The 19,584-nt window shown below is 39.2% G+C and overlaps 1 protein-coding gene across 2 annotated transcripts in view; it reads right to left on the reverse strand.

Annotated features, from left to right (window-relative positions):
- The window catches only part of rev3l (REV3 like, DNA directed polymerase zeta catalytic subunit), a 62,582-nt gene extending 44,268 nt beyond the window's left edge, over positions 1–18,314 (reverse strand). For both annotated transcript variants that reach the window (XM_079375148.1, XM_079375147.1), the window contains exons 1-2: positions 17,731–18,314; positions 3,705–3,894 (exon numbers count right to left, since the gene is read on the reverse strand). In XM_079375148.1, coding sequence (XP_079231274.1) covers positions 3,705–3,894; positions 17,731–17,869 — 329 coding nt within the window. In that variant the 5' untranslated portion in view covers positions 17,870–18,314. The remainder of the gene's footprint in view (positions 1–3,704; positions 3,895–17,730) is intronic.
- Positions 18,315–19,584: the final 1,270 nt, after the last annotated feature.

The raw sequence follows: 19,584 nt of genomic DNA on the forward strand, positions 1-19,584 counted from the left end.
TAGATAACTCAACCAATGAGAACTACTATGCACAGATCAGCTCTCAGCTCAATATGAAATGCCTAGAGAGAACTGAGGTAAGTGGTGTGATGAGAACATTAAATTGCCTTTGTCAAATTTGTTTGTTTGCTTGCTAACATGACCACATATGAGCTCTGACCAAAAAAAAAAAAATAAAAAAAAAAAAAAAAAAAAAACCTCTTTGAACTCACAATTAAAGTTTATGAAGGTTAAGAAGGCTTGTCGCTTGACGTTCAATGAAAATAACTTTTCTTTTTTAAAAAAGATTACATTATTTGCAGTAAAACTTCTTGCAGTAAAACTTGTTTTCTTTGATTTTACCCATTTTAAGAGTAAACAGATGTGAATTATTATAATAATGAAATGTTATGGTTCAATAAAGCATAACGTTTGTAGATTGACATATACAAACTGATGATAATTTACTCATTAGTTAAACAGAAATAGAAGTGAGGAGGAGAATAGGAGTTTGAAATGAGAGTGAATTATGTTATATTATATGAATGCAGGGGTCAATGCTCAGCATTACCCGTTGATGTTTGGTCTTCATATTTTCCGCACAATGTGTAGGTTAATCTGGAATTGGTTTGGAAAGGGAATTATGCATAGGAAAATATTTAAATGCATTGTTACAACTGCAGTCTTTAAGCTGCGCAAATAGACCTCAGCTGATGCTGTCAGAGGGTGGCCTCTGACAGCATCAGCGAATCAGAATGCTGGATCTGAAAGGTGCCAACTGGCAAACCCCACCTTCTCAGGGAAGGAATAAAAGGGTATCTTCAAGACAGAGTGTGCTAAGTGGTGTGGTCGACCTTGCACTAAGATGCTGTTGCAAAATTAAGTTCCAAGCAGAAACTAAGAATTTCTGCAAGAAGCGAGTTGGGGGAGTTTGGAAACTGCCACAGCAACAATGACCACGACGACTTCAGAATCTTCTCTTCAGGGATCCTCTGCTTGCGAGTTCCCAACTGCCAGTATCTTCTGCAACAACTTTCTGAAAGTCAATGTCAATGAACCTCCCTCCTGCGTGTTTCCAGGTAGTCTGGATCTTATGTACAGACTTCAGAACCTTCACTTTCAAGGCTCCGGTTTGAGTGTTTCAGACCAAAGGACCTTCTCGGTGCTCAGGAGTTCATCGTTCACCAGTGCTTCGTGTTCAAGACTGTGAAACGGATCCAACTCCTTTCCTTTCAATGCAAAGACAAGTCAACGCTCAGACTCAGCACATGACTAGGCGGAATGTAAATATATCATTCTTTCCAAACCTCTTTCCAGAGACCGTTGGCATTAGTTTATTGTCAGTGTATGATTATCTAATATGCATTAGATTCTATAAATCTAATGTCAGTTAATAACAAATAATCTTTAAATTTTCTTGTTGAAACCAGAATAAGGTTTACCTTATTACTTCTTGTAAACTTCAGTTTCTCTTTCCACAAGATAACGTCCGTAGTAACAACTCAGTCACTTCCATTTATCAATCTTTTGCACTTTATCCATTCATTGCATCCATTTAGTAGTTAGTTACTTGTCTATCCCTTTTGTTAATAAAACCCCTTTTCGATGTATGCAGCTTATGAATTGGGAGACAGCTTATTACCTGGCAATTTTAAAATAAAAGGATATTTTCTACATTGATTTTAGAACACCGCTTAAATAGCCAGGTGCTCACTTCTATAATTGGGAATAGTCTTTGCATATGCTCTCAAGACAACAAATCCAAACTTTGTGCAAATGGAAAAATAAGTTTTTTTTTAATTACTTGAAATGACTAAGCCTAGATACAGAGAGGGCTCTATGCACCTGGCAAGGCTGAGCACCTCTGATAATTATAAAGTTATCAAAACAATCATAGATTATTATTCAATACAGCGGGAAAATTAACAGACAATCAGACGTTATACAATAAAAAGCAGCATTTCGGTTTTTAGCATCCAATGTCACCTCCAAAGAGGGCAGAAAGAAAACTTACAAAACATCAAAACTAACGACATGTACACTAGATCCTTATCACTACACTACTGAAAGAATTGTGCCCTGTAGCAGGTGTGACTATTCTCATCATTATAAACATCTCCTTATCTCTAGGTCTTGTTCTGATAACCTTCAAGCTGACAGTTGTCAAGCTTCTAAATCAGGGGTTCTCAACTCTGGCCCGTGAGATCTATTTTCCTACAGAGTTTAGATCCAACCTTGATCAAATTCACCTGCCTGTAACTTTATAGGCTGCGTTCCACTCCACTTTTAGACACACATGTGCACTTTCCTAAGCACTTCCCCTTGGGGGAATCCCCACTGCCATTTTGAAGTGCTTTCCACTTTATGAAGTGGACGAGTTAGGTTTATATAGACAGACCCTCGATTTTGAGGGAGCAAGTCTGCTTCATATGCACACGTCAGGACACACACAATGCAACACAATTGTGATGCCATCACAGAACGCATTGAATTTATCCCCACAAATCTATAATATATAAATTATAATTTTTTTTTTTACATTTATAACAGCCCAAATATACCTATATACATATAGAATGCTGCACCAAACAAATTCATAACGGGAAAAAAAATGTAAACAATAAACCAACTCCATAGCTGATTCTAAGTGATCAAGGGCTTAGGACATTCCAGTTCAGCCCACTGCAAGGGTACCACCAGAAGTGGGCACTCATGCAAGGTAATCAATGATGTACATCCAAGTAAACAAGACGGAAGGAAGTTTGCGAGTGAAGGGCATAAAAAAAAAAAAAATAAATAAAAAAGACCTGGAACAGCCATAGTAATCCTGAAGATCATGATTAGCTTGTTCAGGTGTGTTTGATAAGGATTGGAGCTGAACTCTGCAGGACAATTTGATCTCGCGGGCCAGAGTTGAGAACCCCTGCTCTAGATCCTATAGTGCAGTGGTTCTCAATTACAGTCCTCGTATAAAACCTTTCTGCATATTTTGCATGTCTCTCTTATTTAACACACCTGAGAAGCATAGAGAAGTGTGAAATGTGACAATATACATCTGTAAATAAATACAATTTAAATTCATGTATCGCACACTTTAATCCCCTTTGAATGGACCGTATACGTGCCCTTCGAACAATGTACCATATGTACCACACTGGACTAGCCTTCCTAAAAAAATCCGGTGGTCAGACATACTCTCTAAATCTAAGTTAAAGTGCCATCTCTTCCAGCCAAGCATTCAATTTAATCAATTTATATAAAATATACTAGTAAGAGGAACAATGTGAAGCTGATAATTTAGTCACTGGTTGCTTACATGTTGCAACATTACTGTTGGGTCCATATCAGTCCATAAAAATTTTTTTGTAAAGCCTGCAAACCAAACCAAATTTCAACTGGAGAATCCATGATGAAAAACCGAACAAACAAATAATGCTCTGAAACATTCATATGGCTGAAAATAAACAGACACTTTCGTAACATAAGATTTAAAAGGTAAATGTTTTTAGTGCAGTGATCCTGTCCAGTATTTCTTCTGCCTGAACACATTAATGCACCAGTGGGTGGGTCAAAGAGGCAATGATGAAGATATTGATCTGTGTTTGTGCAGGCAGGCTTGTGCAGATATATAAATCTCTATGTAATAAAAACCTAAATCAAATTAGTTAAAATTAGTAGTGGTCCAAGAAAACACTAGTGTGCACTTGTGTGCCTTTTACACATACATGCCAGACACCAGAACCACTTTAAAGATGTGCTGCACATTAGACGATGGGTTTCCCATGCTGACGTTCAGGGCTCTGTCGATACTGTAGGCCATCTGCCGAAGGTAACAATCTGCATCCTGTCCAAACCCATCATACGGCACATAGATGTATGGGAACACACCATGCAGATGAAGACATGTCTTCTGGCCTAGAAACAAAAGAGAAAGAATCAGCATCATCTTAAACAAGTGACAAATATTTTTTAAATAAAAGGTGCACTCTTCTCAGATAAGGAGTTGTACTTCTGTAGTTTGTTTTGACAGCACAACACTCTCCGCTACAACAGATTTACGCTAATGTCATCATTGCTTGATAAATATCCTGCGCATTACGAAGTTTTAAATTTGTCCTTTTTGCTTTTAAATTCAAAGAAACACCATACATAACAGATCAAGTAACATGTCTATTGCACTTACACTGCAAGACTTAAGTGGCAAGTTGGGCTTAAATAAAACTTGGCTGTCTAAGCAGTAAAAAAAAAAAAAATTAAAAAAAAATAAAAGGAGAAAATAGAAAAGGTACTGTGATGTTCCCTTGTGCCAAAAACTTTAACATCCATAATGCAGTTTTGATTTTGGCGAAACGCAAAAGCTCAGTTTTTAGATTTAACAAAACCCCTGGAACTTGACTAATTTTGTGGACAAATAAACTAGGGGTGTGGACGAATTATCGATTATTGCGATATTCCATCACGGAAGATTACGAAATTCCCAAAACCAGAGCTTCAACTTGAAAGCATGGTTTCCAAACTTACTACTTTAAAGACAGTAGATTTTGTGTCCATTACGTCTGTAACAAACTTTTATTTTGATAATGGATGATTAGTTAAGTTAAGTTAAGTCGTGACGTATTGTCAAGTATGGTGACCCATACTCGAAATTGGTGCTCTGCGTTTAACCCATCCAAGTGCACACACACAGCAGTGAGTAGTGAACAAATGCACGCACGCACACACACACACACACACACAGAGCAGTGGGCAGCCATGCTGCGGCGCCCGGGGAGCAATTGGGGGTTCGGTGCCTTGCTCAAGGGCACCTCAGTCGTGGTATTGAGGGTGGAGAGAGCGCTGTACATTCACTCCCCCCACCTACAATCCCTGCCGGCCGGGGACTCGAACCCGCAACCTTTCGATTACGAGTCCGACTCTCTAACCATTAGGCCACGACTTCCCCTATTAGCCACGACTTGAATATTAGTTGACTAATATTCAATTTCACAGATTAATGTATAAGCTTTGAACAGTTATTCAGCTTTTACAATTAGTTAAAATATTGAGTTATACAAATTCTAACTATTTAAACATTTAATCACTTTAGCTAAACAATTATATTAATATTGAATAACTACAATTATTTTTTACAATATAAATAAATATATTTGGAACACAAATGTCAGACAGAGAGACACTCAATTTAATTGTATGAAAAAGCAACTCATTCCGCCTAACATCTTTTGTAAGTCATATAGTGGAAGTCAACTTCTATTAATTACATTTTATTTGATAATGTATGTTTGTGTGCGTTTCACTCACTTTCCTGATGAGCGTGACTTGGACACTGCAAGCAGAGAGCTAATATACATTTTTCGCCTTCAGCGTTCTTTAGAGCATTTGTAGTACATTCATAAGACTGACGTAAGTGCCGTTATGTAAAGCTTTGGAAACAAAACCAGCAGTTCAAAAACATAAAAAGTGAAGAGAGTACATGGCTGCTGGCTTGATGATGCAAGCGAATCGCGATTCGGACCAAAATAAAATATGAATGCAGTCTAGTGAGGGCAGGGGAAGCAATCAAACTCAGGTGTGAAAGCACTTATTTAATTTTGTAAAGCTGCTTGATTTAAATCAATCTATTGTATAGAGTAGTATATAAATAAAAGTGTCGTGACTGGATTGCCGATTGCAGTGCTTGTACAAACATATCCACTTCGCCATGATCAGATGCTTTCTGAACTGCCATTTTCTCACCACTGGCGAAGTGAATTACGTTCTTGAGCTGCAGCACCACACTGATCAAACCACGTTATTGCAGGCCCTTACATGGGTCATATGAGATCAAGCAAGTACTCCACAACAAAAATATTTGTTTTGTCAACGTTTGTCAATCATTTCAGCTCTAGTCTCCATTGCGTTTGACAGTTGGACAGCATTAACTACAGAGTCCTCCTATGCCACTACAAGGTGTCATTTTATTGCTGATGGTAAGGTGAACAGTTATGTACTGCAAACCCAAGCATTGGAAGAGCAACACTCCGCTGCCAGCCAGGCAGGTCATTTGATATCGTCTGTAGAACAATGGGGCCTGTACGGTAAATTGGTCACTTGCATGCCTGACAATGCTATTAATATGGTAGCTGCAAACAAAGATGTGAACTGCGAATCTGTACACACATGCTTCAGTTGATCATCAATGACTGACTTAAAGCTGCAAGCATAAATAGGCTCATTGTTGCAAGTAGTAAATATATCCATGATAGTATGATTGCAACCCTTCCTGCCTTAACACCAACGCGTGCATTCTCATTTAAACTCACCTGTTAAGGCTCAATAATAAGGACTGAACAAAGGCCCAGTGAGAGTGTAAAAGACGACAGAGACAGTGAAGTTTTCTGTGCACACACACAAAGCAGCGGGCATCTCAGACAGCGTGTGAATACTTATTTGAATTAACTGAATTTCAGATGAATGTTAATGTTATATATTTTGGTTGCATTTGTGAGTTAATAAAAGTGTAGTTGGTAGTGTAAAAAGGTACATTATATAATATCTATCGATATACTCCCGTAATGTAATCGTATAATTTTTTGAAGTATCTGCAAATAAAGTATCTCTGCTCTAGAACAGGGGTTCTCAACACTGACTCTGGAGCCTAATTCTAAATCAAACAAACCTCGGGTCATCACTCATCTGTTCTTTAAACACCAAAACCTGCGCTGGAGCGTGTAAGACAAAGGCGGTAATGGGGTGCTCCTTGAACAGGGTGGAGAATTACTGCAAAAAGACAACTTCAGGCGAGAGACTGCTTTACTGACATTTTCATGAACCATAAACACATGAATACACACACAGAGCAAAATCCACAGGGTAGAACAAGCTTACTCAGATACATCCCAGCAACTGTAGTTGCTAGGCAACCAGACCAGCCACAGCACTGTTCTAAAAGAGATTGTGCATACTAAATTGAGTTGCCTTTTGTATCTTGCACTTGTTTTGCACTTGCTTTTCATATCTTGCAATCACTTTCAGTGCAGAGATGATGTGAACCCATCTGGGCATTGTATTGAAAGCTCTGAGAAACTACTGTTGAGTGACTTCTTCACTGAGAGACTGATATTATTGTTTGTTAGTGATGGAGGAGGCATTACCTTGATAAATAAAATTACCATAATATATTTTGAGATTTAGGAAGTCAAGCTGAAATATTGGCTTCTCTGAAAACAATGCTACAGCCAGTATATTCTACACTGAAATGTCCACCCAGGCCGGAATGTCTTTTTGTTTTTATGATCACCTACTGCCAATGTTACAAGTTGGCGGCAAACAAAATGTACTGCAGCCATAAAACTTGCTTTGGAAGAATTAAAAATGCTGCATTAAAAACCTGATTCTACCCGATTTTAAAAAAGCCTCATTGGGCAGCTATCACTCAGATACGGATCGGTAATTATTTATACAATTTCTATCAAATTGAGCCTTATGTTATTGGGGCATGGAAAGTAGCCACACCAACTATATAGTGTATATTTGCAGAGCAGTGGGATTTTGATCTTGAAATAATGGGTTTAGGTTAGGCTACTATTACAATACATATCCAGCAATGCATCTAACTGGATTATATTATACACTCCCCTCCAAAAGTATTGGGACAGTGAGGCCAATTCCTTTATTTTTGCTGTAGACTGAAAACATTTGGGTTTGACATCAAAAGATGAATATCAGACAAGAGATTTACATGCCGGCTTTTATTTCCAGGTATTTACATCTGGATCTTACAACTTAGAAGATATCACCTTTTGTTTGATATCCCATTTTTCATGGGAGTAAAAGTATTGGAACATGTGACTGACAGGTGTATCCTATATAATGATTATTCAAACAATAATTAGCACTGAATGTATACGCTCAGTTTCAGATTTGGGGTTTGCCTGTTCAAACCGCATTTATAGTTAAGAGGTGTAACCAACATGAAACCAGAGAGCTGTCTATGGGTGAAAAACAAGCAATTGTGAAGCTGAGAGAAGGAAAATCAATCAGAGCCATTGCACACACATTGGCCATAGCCATTTCAACCATTTAGAATGTCCTCAATGTCATCAAATGTCATCGAATGTCATCAAGAAAACGGCAACTCCAGGAATACCAGCCAAGATGGTGGTCATCACCTTTTGAAAGCTGGGGGCGGAGCTCAAGCCAAATGGCATGCGTGTATACTGATATACCCCAGTGTGTGAGACAAACGCTGTGAGGTTTCTGCTAGAAGGATGGAGTGGCACCTGCAAGTAACCTTGGCGCAGGTCCAGCTTAGTAAAACCGTCGACCCATAGAAGTGAGTGGTCAGCTCCTCAGCTGTGGGTAAAGGGTATTTGTCGGGAATAACGGCCTTAATGACAGAGCGCAAATCCACACAGACTCGTATTCCCCCCAACTTTTTCCTAGCAATGACCAGGTTGGAGATCCAGGGGGCAGCATTGACTGGTTCGATCACTCCCATAGCCAGCATCATTTGGAGCTCCGCTGTCACTTCATCCCGCAAGGCGAGAGGAATCCTGCGCAGGGGCTGAATGACCGGCGACACCTCTGGATATACCAGAGGTGTGTGGGTGAAAGCTGTGAGGCAGCCGAGTCCGTCAAACAGCGCTGGCCATCTCTGTTGCCAGGTAGTGGTGACGTGGGGGATGTCTGAGCCTTTGTCATCTCGCAGCGTGAATCCTAAACATGTGAAAAGATCCAGTCCCAGGAGGTTGGCACCCCTCTCAGTAATATAGAAGGGAAATGATGGCAGGTGTTTGGAGCCATAGCGGACTGGAACATGAAGAACACCCAGCATAGTGATCTTAGAGCCGTCGTAACCACAGAGGGATGTGCAGGGCTGTTGCAGTGGCAGATGGGAAAAGAACTTGTGGTATGTACTGGCATTGAGCAGAGATGCCGCTGCACCCGTATCCATCAACAGCGGAAGGCTCACCTCGCCGAGAAGCACAGTACATGTCCTAAAAGCTATTTGGCCCGCTGATACATGTCTGATTTCAGTGCAGTCATTAGAGGCAGATGGTTGTCGCTTCTGTGATGCTTGCGTAGCAGGTGCTGATCGGCATACTTTAGCAAAGTGATTTTTTTTAAGGCTGTTCCTGCATGTCTGTCCCTGTGCAGGACAATTTTGGGCCCTGGAGTTGTGTGAGCTAGAGCCACAGTTGCTGCAGAAAACTAAACTTCTGCGACTTCCTTGCAGCTGTGTAAGCTGCACTGGAAAACATGCTTCTTCAGTGTCTATTTTATCTGAAGGAAATGAACCGTGGTGTGAGACAGACAGATCGCATTTGCTGCGTGGGCGCATCCACCAGGGGGCACGCATCAGCGAGAAGCGTGGAGCATTCAGTGGCTGCCTCCACTTGCAGTGTGATTGTCACGGCTTTATCCAGTGTTAATTCGTCTGGTTCCAGCAACAGTTTCTCCCGAGTCTTGTCACACAATATCCCTTCAATAAACTGATCACGAACGATCTGATCTTGAAGAGTCCCATAATTGCATGAGCGTGCCATGTCTCGCAGATTAGTTACATAGTTTTGCACAGACTCACCCGGACGCTGCAGTCGTTTGCGTAACTTGTATCGGCGGAGCAGTACTCGTTGCTGGCCCGTGAAGTGGTTAGCGAGGAGAGCGACCGCTTCCTCGTAAGTTTATGCATGTCCAAGGGCACGATATATTCTTTGTCCCTCCGCACCGAGACAGTGGCGAAGCAGGGCGTTTTTTCTTCGGTCAGAAATGTCAGTGTAATCCATGGCCTCGAGATATACTGTGAAACCATCGAACCAACTCGCCCACGGAATAGGTGGTTTACCAGGCACGGGAAGAAAAGGTGAAGGAGGCGGTAAGCTAAACTCAGCCATCCTCATCGCCAATGTTATGTTTAAACTTACTGAACGCAAAATAACTCAGTTCTACATGGGAGCTTAAACGGATGCTTTTTTTTTTTTATTCACTCTCTGTCTCGCACACGCACTCATGCACGTGCACGCACTTCAAAAACTCTCTGTAACATGCTGAACACAACAGTCACATCACAGCGGAGTGTACAGCCCGTCAGAAATGGTCTTAACCGCAGCTTGTGTACTGCAAATGCATACAAGCATCATCACGGTGTCTGTCACGCGACTCTGTTCCTTTTCCAGGCTTGAACTGATAAAACTAACTTGAAAGCTGAAGCTTGCGATTATGGTAAGGGGCATTAAATTTCTGACGCGTGCTTGTGATGTTCGGCCAATCACAATGCACAGGCTCAGTTGGCCAATCAGAGCAGACATCACTTGTTGGAAGGAGGGTTTTTTTGTAGAAAATGATGCGTTTGAGAGGTGGGGCATAGAGGAACTGCAATGTACAGTATTTGAAAAACAACGCATTTTTTTTTACATTTTAGCATGTCAACATATTCTGTTGCACCAAATAATGATCTTTAAAATAGCATCATATTATCCCTTTGGATAAAATCGTCTGCTAAATTACTAAGTGTAAATGTACATTTTAAATGTGCATAGAATTTAATAATATACACTAGTGTTGTCAAAAATATCGATATTTCGATAAATATTGATACTGAAATATCTGAACGGTACCAATATTAATTTCCCGAAGTATCGATACACCGATACTAGCCGAGCTGTCACTTTCACTTCTCTCCAAAGGCGCGTGGACAAGCACCACACGTGACCGCACTCGTCTCCTTCGCTCTGGTTAAATAGCAAAAGTGAAGTGAATAGAAAGATGACTGCTCTGGTTGTTAAAGAACACAGCAGGAGCGCTATCTGTAGGGATCTATGATCTCCGCGATGCAGAGAACGTGCACAGAATCGCAGAAATACAGTCATAAAAACGGACTTTACAGTTTAACGTGGAATGTCACGGAATTTGTCAAAGTTTGGATTAATTAATCAAAAGTAGGTCATTACACTTAAATCAAATCGCGCTATGGACTAGTATCTGTAAATATTAAGCTGCAAAGGTCGATTTAAATATGAATCCTGCATGTTCTGCGCATCTCTGTGTGAATGTGCTGCACGTGCGGTTTTATTTACTAATGTGGCGCTCGCGGTGATTTCAGCGTCTGCCGTCTCAATGAGGACATAAATACATCAACAATATCTCTAGAATTGTTCCAGTTTCGGTGTACAAAGTTGAGGTGTGGCGTGCGTCATTTGGGCTTTTGTGGTAACATCTGCCCCGGGTCCACGCGGGGCAGATGTTTGTCGCATCCCGAAGGCGGGCGGTAGGGTCGTCGCGCAGCTGCAGCTTTCTCGTGTTGGAGGAGTTTTGTGCAGTTGGGCGGTGCTCACGTCACAGTCTCAGCAATTCCACGCGGATCATAAACACAAACTGAAAAAAAACTGTGAATGTGTCTCGAATTAAAACTGTGAATTTCAAGCTGAAAGGTTCTGAGAATGTTCAACATCTATAATTATTTTATTGTTTTACAATAGTTTTGTTTTCTTTAGGACTCCTGCAAGCACTTTATTTTTCATTGATATCAAGATGTAATTTTTTGTTCAGATCAAAATGTTATGACATTGCATGTTACAATTGTAAACTTAAACTGTGAACCTTTAAAGCAGGGTCTAAAATTATACAGAGGGGAAACAAAATGTGATCCCCTGCTGATTTTGTACGTTTGCCCACTGACAAACAAATGATCAGTCTATAATTTTAATGGTAGGTTTATTTGAACGGAGGGGAGATGGAATTTTTTTTTTTTTTTTTAAATAAACGCATTTTCAAAAATAAATTGATTTGCATTTTAATGAGTCAAATATCGAAGGGCAAACAACAGCACGCACATCGATCTCAAATGGGTGCTCAACTAAAAAACAAGTAGAAGCACATTAGGAATGCAAAGTCAGCAACACCAAAGCTCCAAAAAAAATATAAAAAAGATGTTTATTAAAATATATTATTATAAAAATAAAAAAAACTATCACATAGCGTGACGTTTCGCGCACGCAGGCTCTTCATCAGACATGAACACTGATATGCCACTCTTTATACCTCCATACAGGTGAATAAAGGTCTCATGACCTGACACAATACTATCATAATAATAATAATAATAATAATACCCCAACAAATAACCCAAAACCATAACAGAAAAAAAGAAAGACAGAACATATAAAGCTACGCAAAATACAATTCTCAATATACAATTTAACAACATTAAATAATATCTACATACATAAATTCAACCAGTACCATCAAAACCTTCATTAGAGCTATATAAATAAATAGATATTGTATCAAATTAAAGAAATGGACGGATATCAAAGTCCTCATTTAATCTTCTAGGGGACAACGCATCTAATGTGAAAATCCAAAAAGGCCTCACATTGTAAAAGTAATTTATTTATCTCACGACCGCGCCGTGGACACTTAACTACCTCTATTCCTATATACTGAAGAGTGGAAACGGAGTGTCTCGAATTTGCAAAATGCTGAGCTACTGGACTTTTTGGATCGCGATGTCTAATAGCGCACCGATGTTCAGAGATACGATTTTTCAGAGGTCTGCTGGTGTTACCAACATAAATTATTTTTTGAGACGCACTGTTCTATAGAAACGTTACATTGATGTCTTTTTAATATGGAGTGGTACTGAATCGGAGTTACTGTAGTTTCATAGTTTGGTCAATAATAGTTGTAGTGCTTTGAAATTTACGATTGAATTTCTTCAAGAGAAAATTGTTTTTTTAGATGTGATTGTTCTTCGCACTGCATCTGGCATTGAAACTACTTTGTATCGCAAACCTACTGACCGTAATACTATCTTGCACGGACAATCTTACCATCCTGTGTCATTAAAGCGTTCATTACCAATTTCACAATTTAGTCGTATTTGTAGCAGGGATGAAGATTTTCAACAATCACAAATCTTATCGGAGAGATTCAGGAAACGATCATATCGAGACGACTGGATCCAGTCTGCAGCGAGTCGTTTTAAAGAGGTGTCACAACAGGAGAGTCTTGGTAAAAAAGAAATAATAAAAAAAAATTGACCGTCGGATTGTTACATTCAGTATTCGCCTGTTTCGAAGGACATTGATAATGTTTTATTGAAACATTGGCATATTGTAGAGAGTGATCCCAGTCTCAAGACATTTTTTGATAAACCACCTCGTTTAGTGTATAAGACACCTAATCTTCGAAATTAGGTGGTCCGATCTGATTTGAAACCTGCTCCTCATTTCTTGAACAAAATACCAGATGGGAATTACAGATGTGGTAGTTGTCAACAGTGTAATTTTACATACAAGACATTGACCTTTACACATCCTTATACGGCGAAAACTTTTAAAATTCGGGGCACGATTTCGTGTAAGACGGCTAATGTTATTTATTTGTTGCGTTGCCCTTGCGGCTTGTGTTATGTTGGTAAGACTAGCAGACCTCTGAAAAATTGTATCTCTGAACATATTAGAGCTATTAGACATCGCGATACAAAAAGCACAGTAGCTCAGCCTTTTGCAAATTCGAGACATTCGAGATTTCCTGCAAACATTTGACCGCTGTTGAGAGGATTCTTAACCACCTCTGATTGGTCATTGTGTTCACACGCTCAACAGATATGACTGTGATTGGCTACAATGTTCTCCGCTTCACTGAGCACTTACACAGAAGCACAAGGGAGAGTTTGAAAACAGTGTCTATCAGCGGATCCGTCACAGTCAGTGGATCCCTAATTTATCTGCACATAGACGGATCTGCTGATAGACACAGCCTTCACTCTCCCGTGTGGTTCTGTGCAAGCGCTCGGTGAAGAGCATGATTTGCATAGATATGTTCTTAGATAACCTTTCAAAGCTTTGATTTTAAAAATATCTATGCAAACCATAATACATATTCAGAAACATCATTCAAAACCTCTGACTGATTAGGTTTCTTTTCACAGGCCCTGTGATGAAGTTTTCAAATACCACGGGTCTGAATTGCAAGCCCTCAGTTGCAGAAAATGCAACAAGTCAAACTCAAACAAAAGAGAGCCTCCACTTAAAGATGATGGCAATGTTTAAAAAGTTCTGTTCCTTTGTTTGGTTCAGCCATTGCAGGCTTAACTTGAGTTTGTGAAAATACAATTTATTCACCTCTGTGCTTTGTTTTCCAGTGACTTTTTAAATTTTTTAATTTATTTTTTATATATAGACACACACACAGCAAATTGCGTTGCGATTCATTTTTATTCAGTGATAGAATATTCATTGTGTACTTTCCATAATTAGGTATAACTGAAATGCTCTACAGTTTGATGGTAGTAGTTCTGTCACAGCATTTCACTGATATTTATTGTAATTTATTAGAACGCATTATAATTATTTTGGTCTAAAATGTATATGCGCTGTTGCACTTCTCAGGGAATTATTCCATCCTTCGGATGAGAGGTTAAACCGAGGTCCTGACTCTCTGTGATCATTAAAAATCCCAGGATGTCCTTCGAAAAAGAGTAGGGGTGTTTCCCCGGCATCCTGGCCAAATTTGCCCATTGGCCTCTGACCATCATGGCCTCCTAATCATTCCCATACACTGATTGGCTTCATCACTCAGTCTCCTCTCCACCAGTAAGCTGGTGTGTGGTGGGCGTTCTGGTGCACTATGGCTGCCGTCGCATCATCCAGGTGGATGCTGCACAGTGGTGGTGGTTGAGGAGATCCCTCCTTGTATGTAAAGTGCTATATAAAAGGTAACAAATTATTATTATTGTAACATGCATAAGATATAGTTCTTTAAAGACTTCTAGATTTGAAAGTGTGTGTATGCCTTTCATTTTTATTTAATGATTTTTGCACTTTTTAATATACCATTTTGAATGCTAAAGAAACTAATGCTCATGTAGTGTACTGTCTGGAAATCAGACAGTCAACTATTGACAGTCCACTACTCTGACAATGTCAGCCCCATACTACTAATATGGCAGATTGCATATTTTGTGCTTCATCCGTCTATTTCCACTAGGGCTGGGCAACATGGACCCACAAAAAAATAAAAAATAAAATAATCTATGTATTTTAGCCTGAATGTCCATATACAACATTCCAATTTTATATTTGGACTTATTAAAAAAAAATTCACATCCTGCCAATATTTCCTTACAAATAATGTGAATAAAAAAAAAACTGAATGTAGCAATATAGCTATGCTTTATATTAACTGTAAAAAAAACTTTTTTCCTACAAATATTTCAGCAAAATGTATCAGAATTATTGTGCTCTTATTCTATTCACGCTGTCTGTTTGGCACACAACTGTGCAAGTTCACTGAAGTCTGTGACGTTTAGCCGAGCTTTGCTTGCAAGTCGAGTCTTGTCCACTCCTGACAGCAAAATGGGCATGCATGACTTTGTAACATTTACAGACGGCGAATATACCAGTAAAATGCAGGAAAACACCACATCTCAAACGCATTCAACCGCAGAAGTATCGGTGAGCTCACATGTCTGTCACAGCACTTGACAGGGCAAGCCACATTACTATGGACTTATTCATTTATAGAATTGAGGTTCTAGGGAGGTTTTCTGTGACTAGTTAAGAGCTAGTTATAATATTTAAATAAATGTTAAGATAGTATAATGTAAATGTTCAGATGTTCTAAACCATTTTCTTTGTTGTCTCAATGCTTTGGCAATAAAAAAAATATTTTTGTCATGCCAATAAAGCTATTTGAATTTAAATGACTAAAGTGGTCAAATGACCATGATCCTAACTGGTGGGTTACTACCGATTGCACTGGCCTCTCAGTCTATCCAGCCACTCTTGAGTGAAGAGTTTATCATGTTCCCTAGTACTCTTGCTGCAAGGAAATACTTATTATTGTGCATCTATTTGTACTGCTTTATGCTTTTACATGCTTGAGGTTTTAGGGAGGTTTACCACAGTTAAAGTGGTCAAAAGCCCATGATGATGACTGTGGGTTACTGTCACCTACACTGGCTGGGATGTGAAGCTTTACTATGTACACAAGGCCCTGCCCCTTTATACACATCTCCTTTGCTAAGGTGCAAAACTAACCTCTTCAATGGATCTGCTTTGTGACTGGTTGGACTGAGCAGTCAGTGCAAGTGGCCGTAACCCACCAGGTGGGATCATGTTAATTTGACTGCTTTATTTGAGTTAAAGTTTCTTAAAACATTGATCATGTAGAAAAATATAAATAAATAAATACATAAAATAAAAATTACATGAACAGATGCACAATAATAAGGTACTTCACAGCAAGAGCTCAATAGCGTCTGACTGGCTGGACAGAAAAACCAGTACAGGAAGCAGCAATCCCACAGTCAGGAACACAGTCTGTTGTAATAGCAATAAAACTCATTAAAACTTTGATCATGTAAAATATTAGAGTTATATGGAAAGATGCTCAATAATATGCAATGGTTACAGCACGAGTGGTATAAGATCAATTCAATTGTAAGTGGCTTTGGACAAAAGTGTCTGCTAAATGAATAAATGTAAATAAGACTCATTAAACTCAACCAGTTAAAGACTGAACCACCACTGAACCCACTGCTTATCCGAGGAGTTAGGGAGTGGAATATTTGATTGCAGGATGAGCCAAATAATTATCCATTTTTACAGATTTTCCATTTTAAATGGAAAAAGACTGTACATTTTTACATGTCTTGTAAAACTAATTAAAATTATTTTCAGGAGAACACCAACACTTTTTTCAAAGCAGCTTTACAGAAAGTTATACTATTACGCCTATAGTGACAATGCTGTAACAGCATTTCAGGGCAGTACACAATGATGATGATACAAATGATTCTCTGGATTTAGATCCAGCTAGGTATAGGCCCGGTTTCATAGACAGGGCTTAGCCCAAATCAGGATTAGGCCATAGTTCAATAAGGACATTTAAGTAACTTTTATAAACATGCCTTAGAAAAAAGCATTACTGGTGTACATCTTAAGACGAAACAAAGACACTAACATGTTTTAAGATCAGTTAGCGCAAGTTTCTTTCAGTTGAAACAGCTCAGATTTATATTTTAGTCTAGGACTAGGCTTAAGCCTTGTCTGTGAAACCGGGGGTTAGTGTATTTATTATTTTATCAAGCATATATCAGTGCTACAGTGCCTCCTGAACACCTGGGCATTCAAAATGTAATTAAGAGATTTAAATGCGTCAACTTTGTTCCCTGCATATGCAGTTCTCAAAAAGTAAAAAATGTAACGGGTTGTCAAAGTGTGATGTGACTTCTACATTTTTCAAATTGAATTAGCAGTTATTTAAACAACGAGAGAGGGAGAGAGAAAGGCTTTTTTCGACTGAGTTTTACTAATATCACCACTCCAGAACAAGACCCCCGCCCGCTCCCTCTGTTCTTTACTGTCTTTCTCCCTGCAATCTTAAACCACAGCGAAAAAGCCAGCCAGTGTTACAATCACATGATTATGAAATCAGACACAAAGATTTGTTGCTTTCGTTATATGTGGTTTTGGGTTTTCTGCAAGTACATCATAGGAATGGCCAAGCAGAAATGGCATAGGCCATAGGGTATTCGGTCGGAGTAAACACATCCACATGGCGGTCAGACGTGTTGACAACATGGCGCATGGAGCAAAACCACCCAAGCACCAAAAAAATTGGTGTTACTTAGCCTACTCCTTATCACATTCACAAAACAACAGACCCAGAAACTGCAAAAAGACAAAGTTATTACCGCGGACCAGAATGTCAACAGTTAGGTGATGTTTCACGCTATATGAACACAAATGAATGCATGCATACCTGCTGGTGTGGCCCCAAAGATCCGTACCACGGGCACTTTCTTGACATCGCTCTCTCTGAACTCAGAATAACAGACGTCCAGCTCTCTGATCGGATTGCTCATGTAATAATCCGCCGTGACAATTCGCACTGAAAACATGTTCTGTTCGGTTCTGCAGGGCAAGCATGCGATGATTTATGATACAAATAATAATAAAAGCACAGGCAGCAGTCAGTCCTAGCGTTCCCTTAAAAGTGCACCGATGTTTTGTGTTTTTGCAGAGAACTGCTTGGACCGTGGCGGCTTTAAGCAGAGCGTGATTTGCAGAAATATGGATCGCGATAATCATTCGATAATCCCATGCTGCAAGTGATTCCAAAAATCACATCCATAATTCCTACCCAAACGGTTCAAATACAAGATGTATTTCATTTTAAAAGAAAAATCCAATGTACTCTCTCGCTACTGGAATACGATCTCGACACTGTTGGGCAATCCTAATCCTAATCATTCCCATCCCTCCCATATCCACGTAGAGTGCACTGCAGCATTCCTTGCACCCAGCCGCTAGGTCAGCTAGTTCACTTCACTTCTGCTGAAAAAGGAAGCTCCACGCTGTCTCTGTTCTTATTGGTCCTCACTAAAGACAAGACGCCTTCAGATTGGTTTATTTAGAAGACAAGCGCGCTGATTGACACATGTAAAGCGGAAATAACAGGGAGATTACAATACAATAAAAGCCTCAGATTATTTATACATGTATTCATAAAGTGGTTGAACCATATATGGGTTGAACAGACAGAAATGACAAAAATATAATTGAAATAAACGAGGACCGCGCGAGTGTTTATTTAACTTCTTTCTTAGTATGCTACTACTTCTACTGCTACTACCTGTTGGGTTGGGCGATTTTGTATTTTTTATTTGAATTTTTCTTTTGTCAAAAATATTACAATAACGTGAGTGCGTCGACTGTAGCTCTATCTGGTTAGTAAAAATAAATAAATAAAATCGGTTGAAATCTATTAATTTACATTCGTAAATGACCACAAATATTGTATCTTTATTGATTATAAGTGATTAAAAAGTGTTCTCAAGCCTGTGACCTGACGGAGAATTGTGACTATTGTTTGGACTTGAAGCACGGATCAAGTAATAAAGACATGCGTATGGAATCCTTTCCTTATAGAATAATTTGTCCAGCGTGGATCCAGCAGAGGTCTCTCAACTCTTCTCTACCATAGAGTATCAAAATGATCTGCTCAAAACCATATGAAGTGATCCTTTATTATGACTTTGCTTAGAAAGCATTGTGGGCTACAGCAGTGGGATCACAACACACTTCTTCAACAGTCATGCAGTTAGTTAAATCAACTGATTTGTGATGTTTTTCAATATCCTGCTGGCGGCATAGATGCAACCAAATTACTCATAGCAACAGACAGATTCAGATTATGCTATCCGTTTTGTACTCTTGCTGCACAAAGTGAGTTTAATGATGTCGCTTTGAAGCACATTTTATGTACAGGTCTGTCTGCTAAAAGCAGGGGCGTCATGCACTCATTATTTTTGAGGGGGCACGAATTGTGTGTGTGTGTGGGGGGGGGTCATGTCACACACAGCAGCCACAACAGGACTTATGTTTCATTTTATTTTTCCATTTTATTCGAAACATTCCCAAACGCATTAACTATATCATTAAATATCTTGATTCTCTATGGAAGCAGAATAATGCCAATAGTTTTTGAAACATAAAGCATGCTGAATTCCACAAATCGAAAAAAAAGATGCATTAACAGTGCTTGCATTTTAATGCCTTGTATTTCCAGGGCTTGCATTTTTAGGTCCTGAAATTGAACATAGTTGTTTATTTA

The sequence above is a fragment of the Barbus barbus genome (genome assembly GCF_936440315.1).
Source record: "Barbus barbus genome assembly, chromosome: 24".
In the NCBI taxonomy this organism is placed as follows: domain Eukaryota; kingdom Metazoa; phylum Chordata; class Actinopteri; order Cypriniformes; family Cyprinidae; genus Barbus; species Barbus barbus.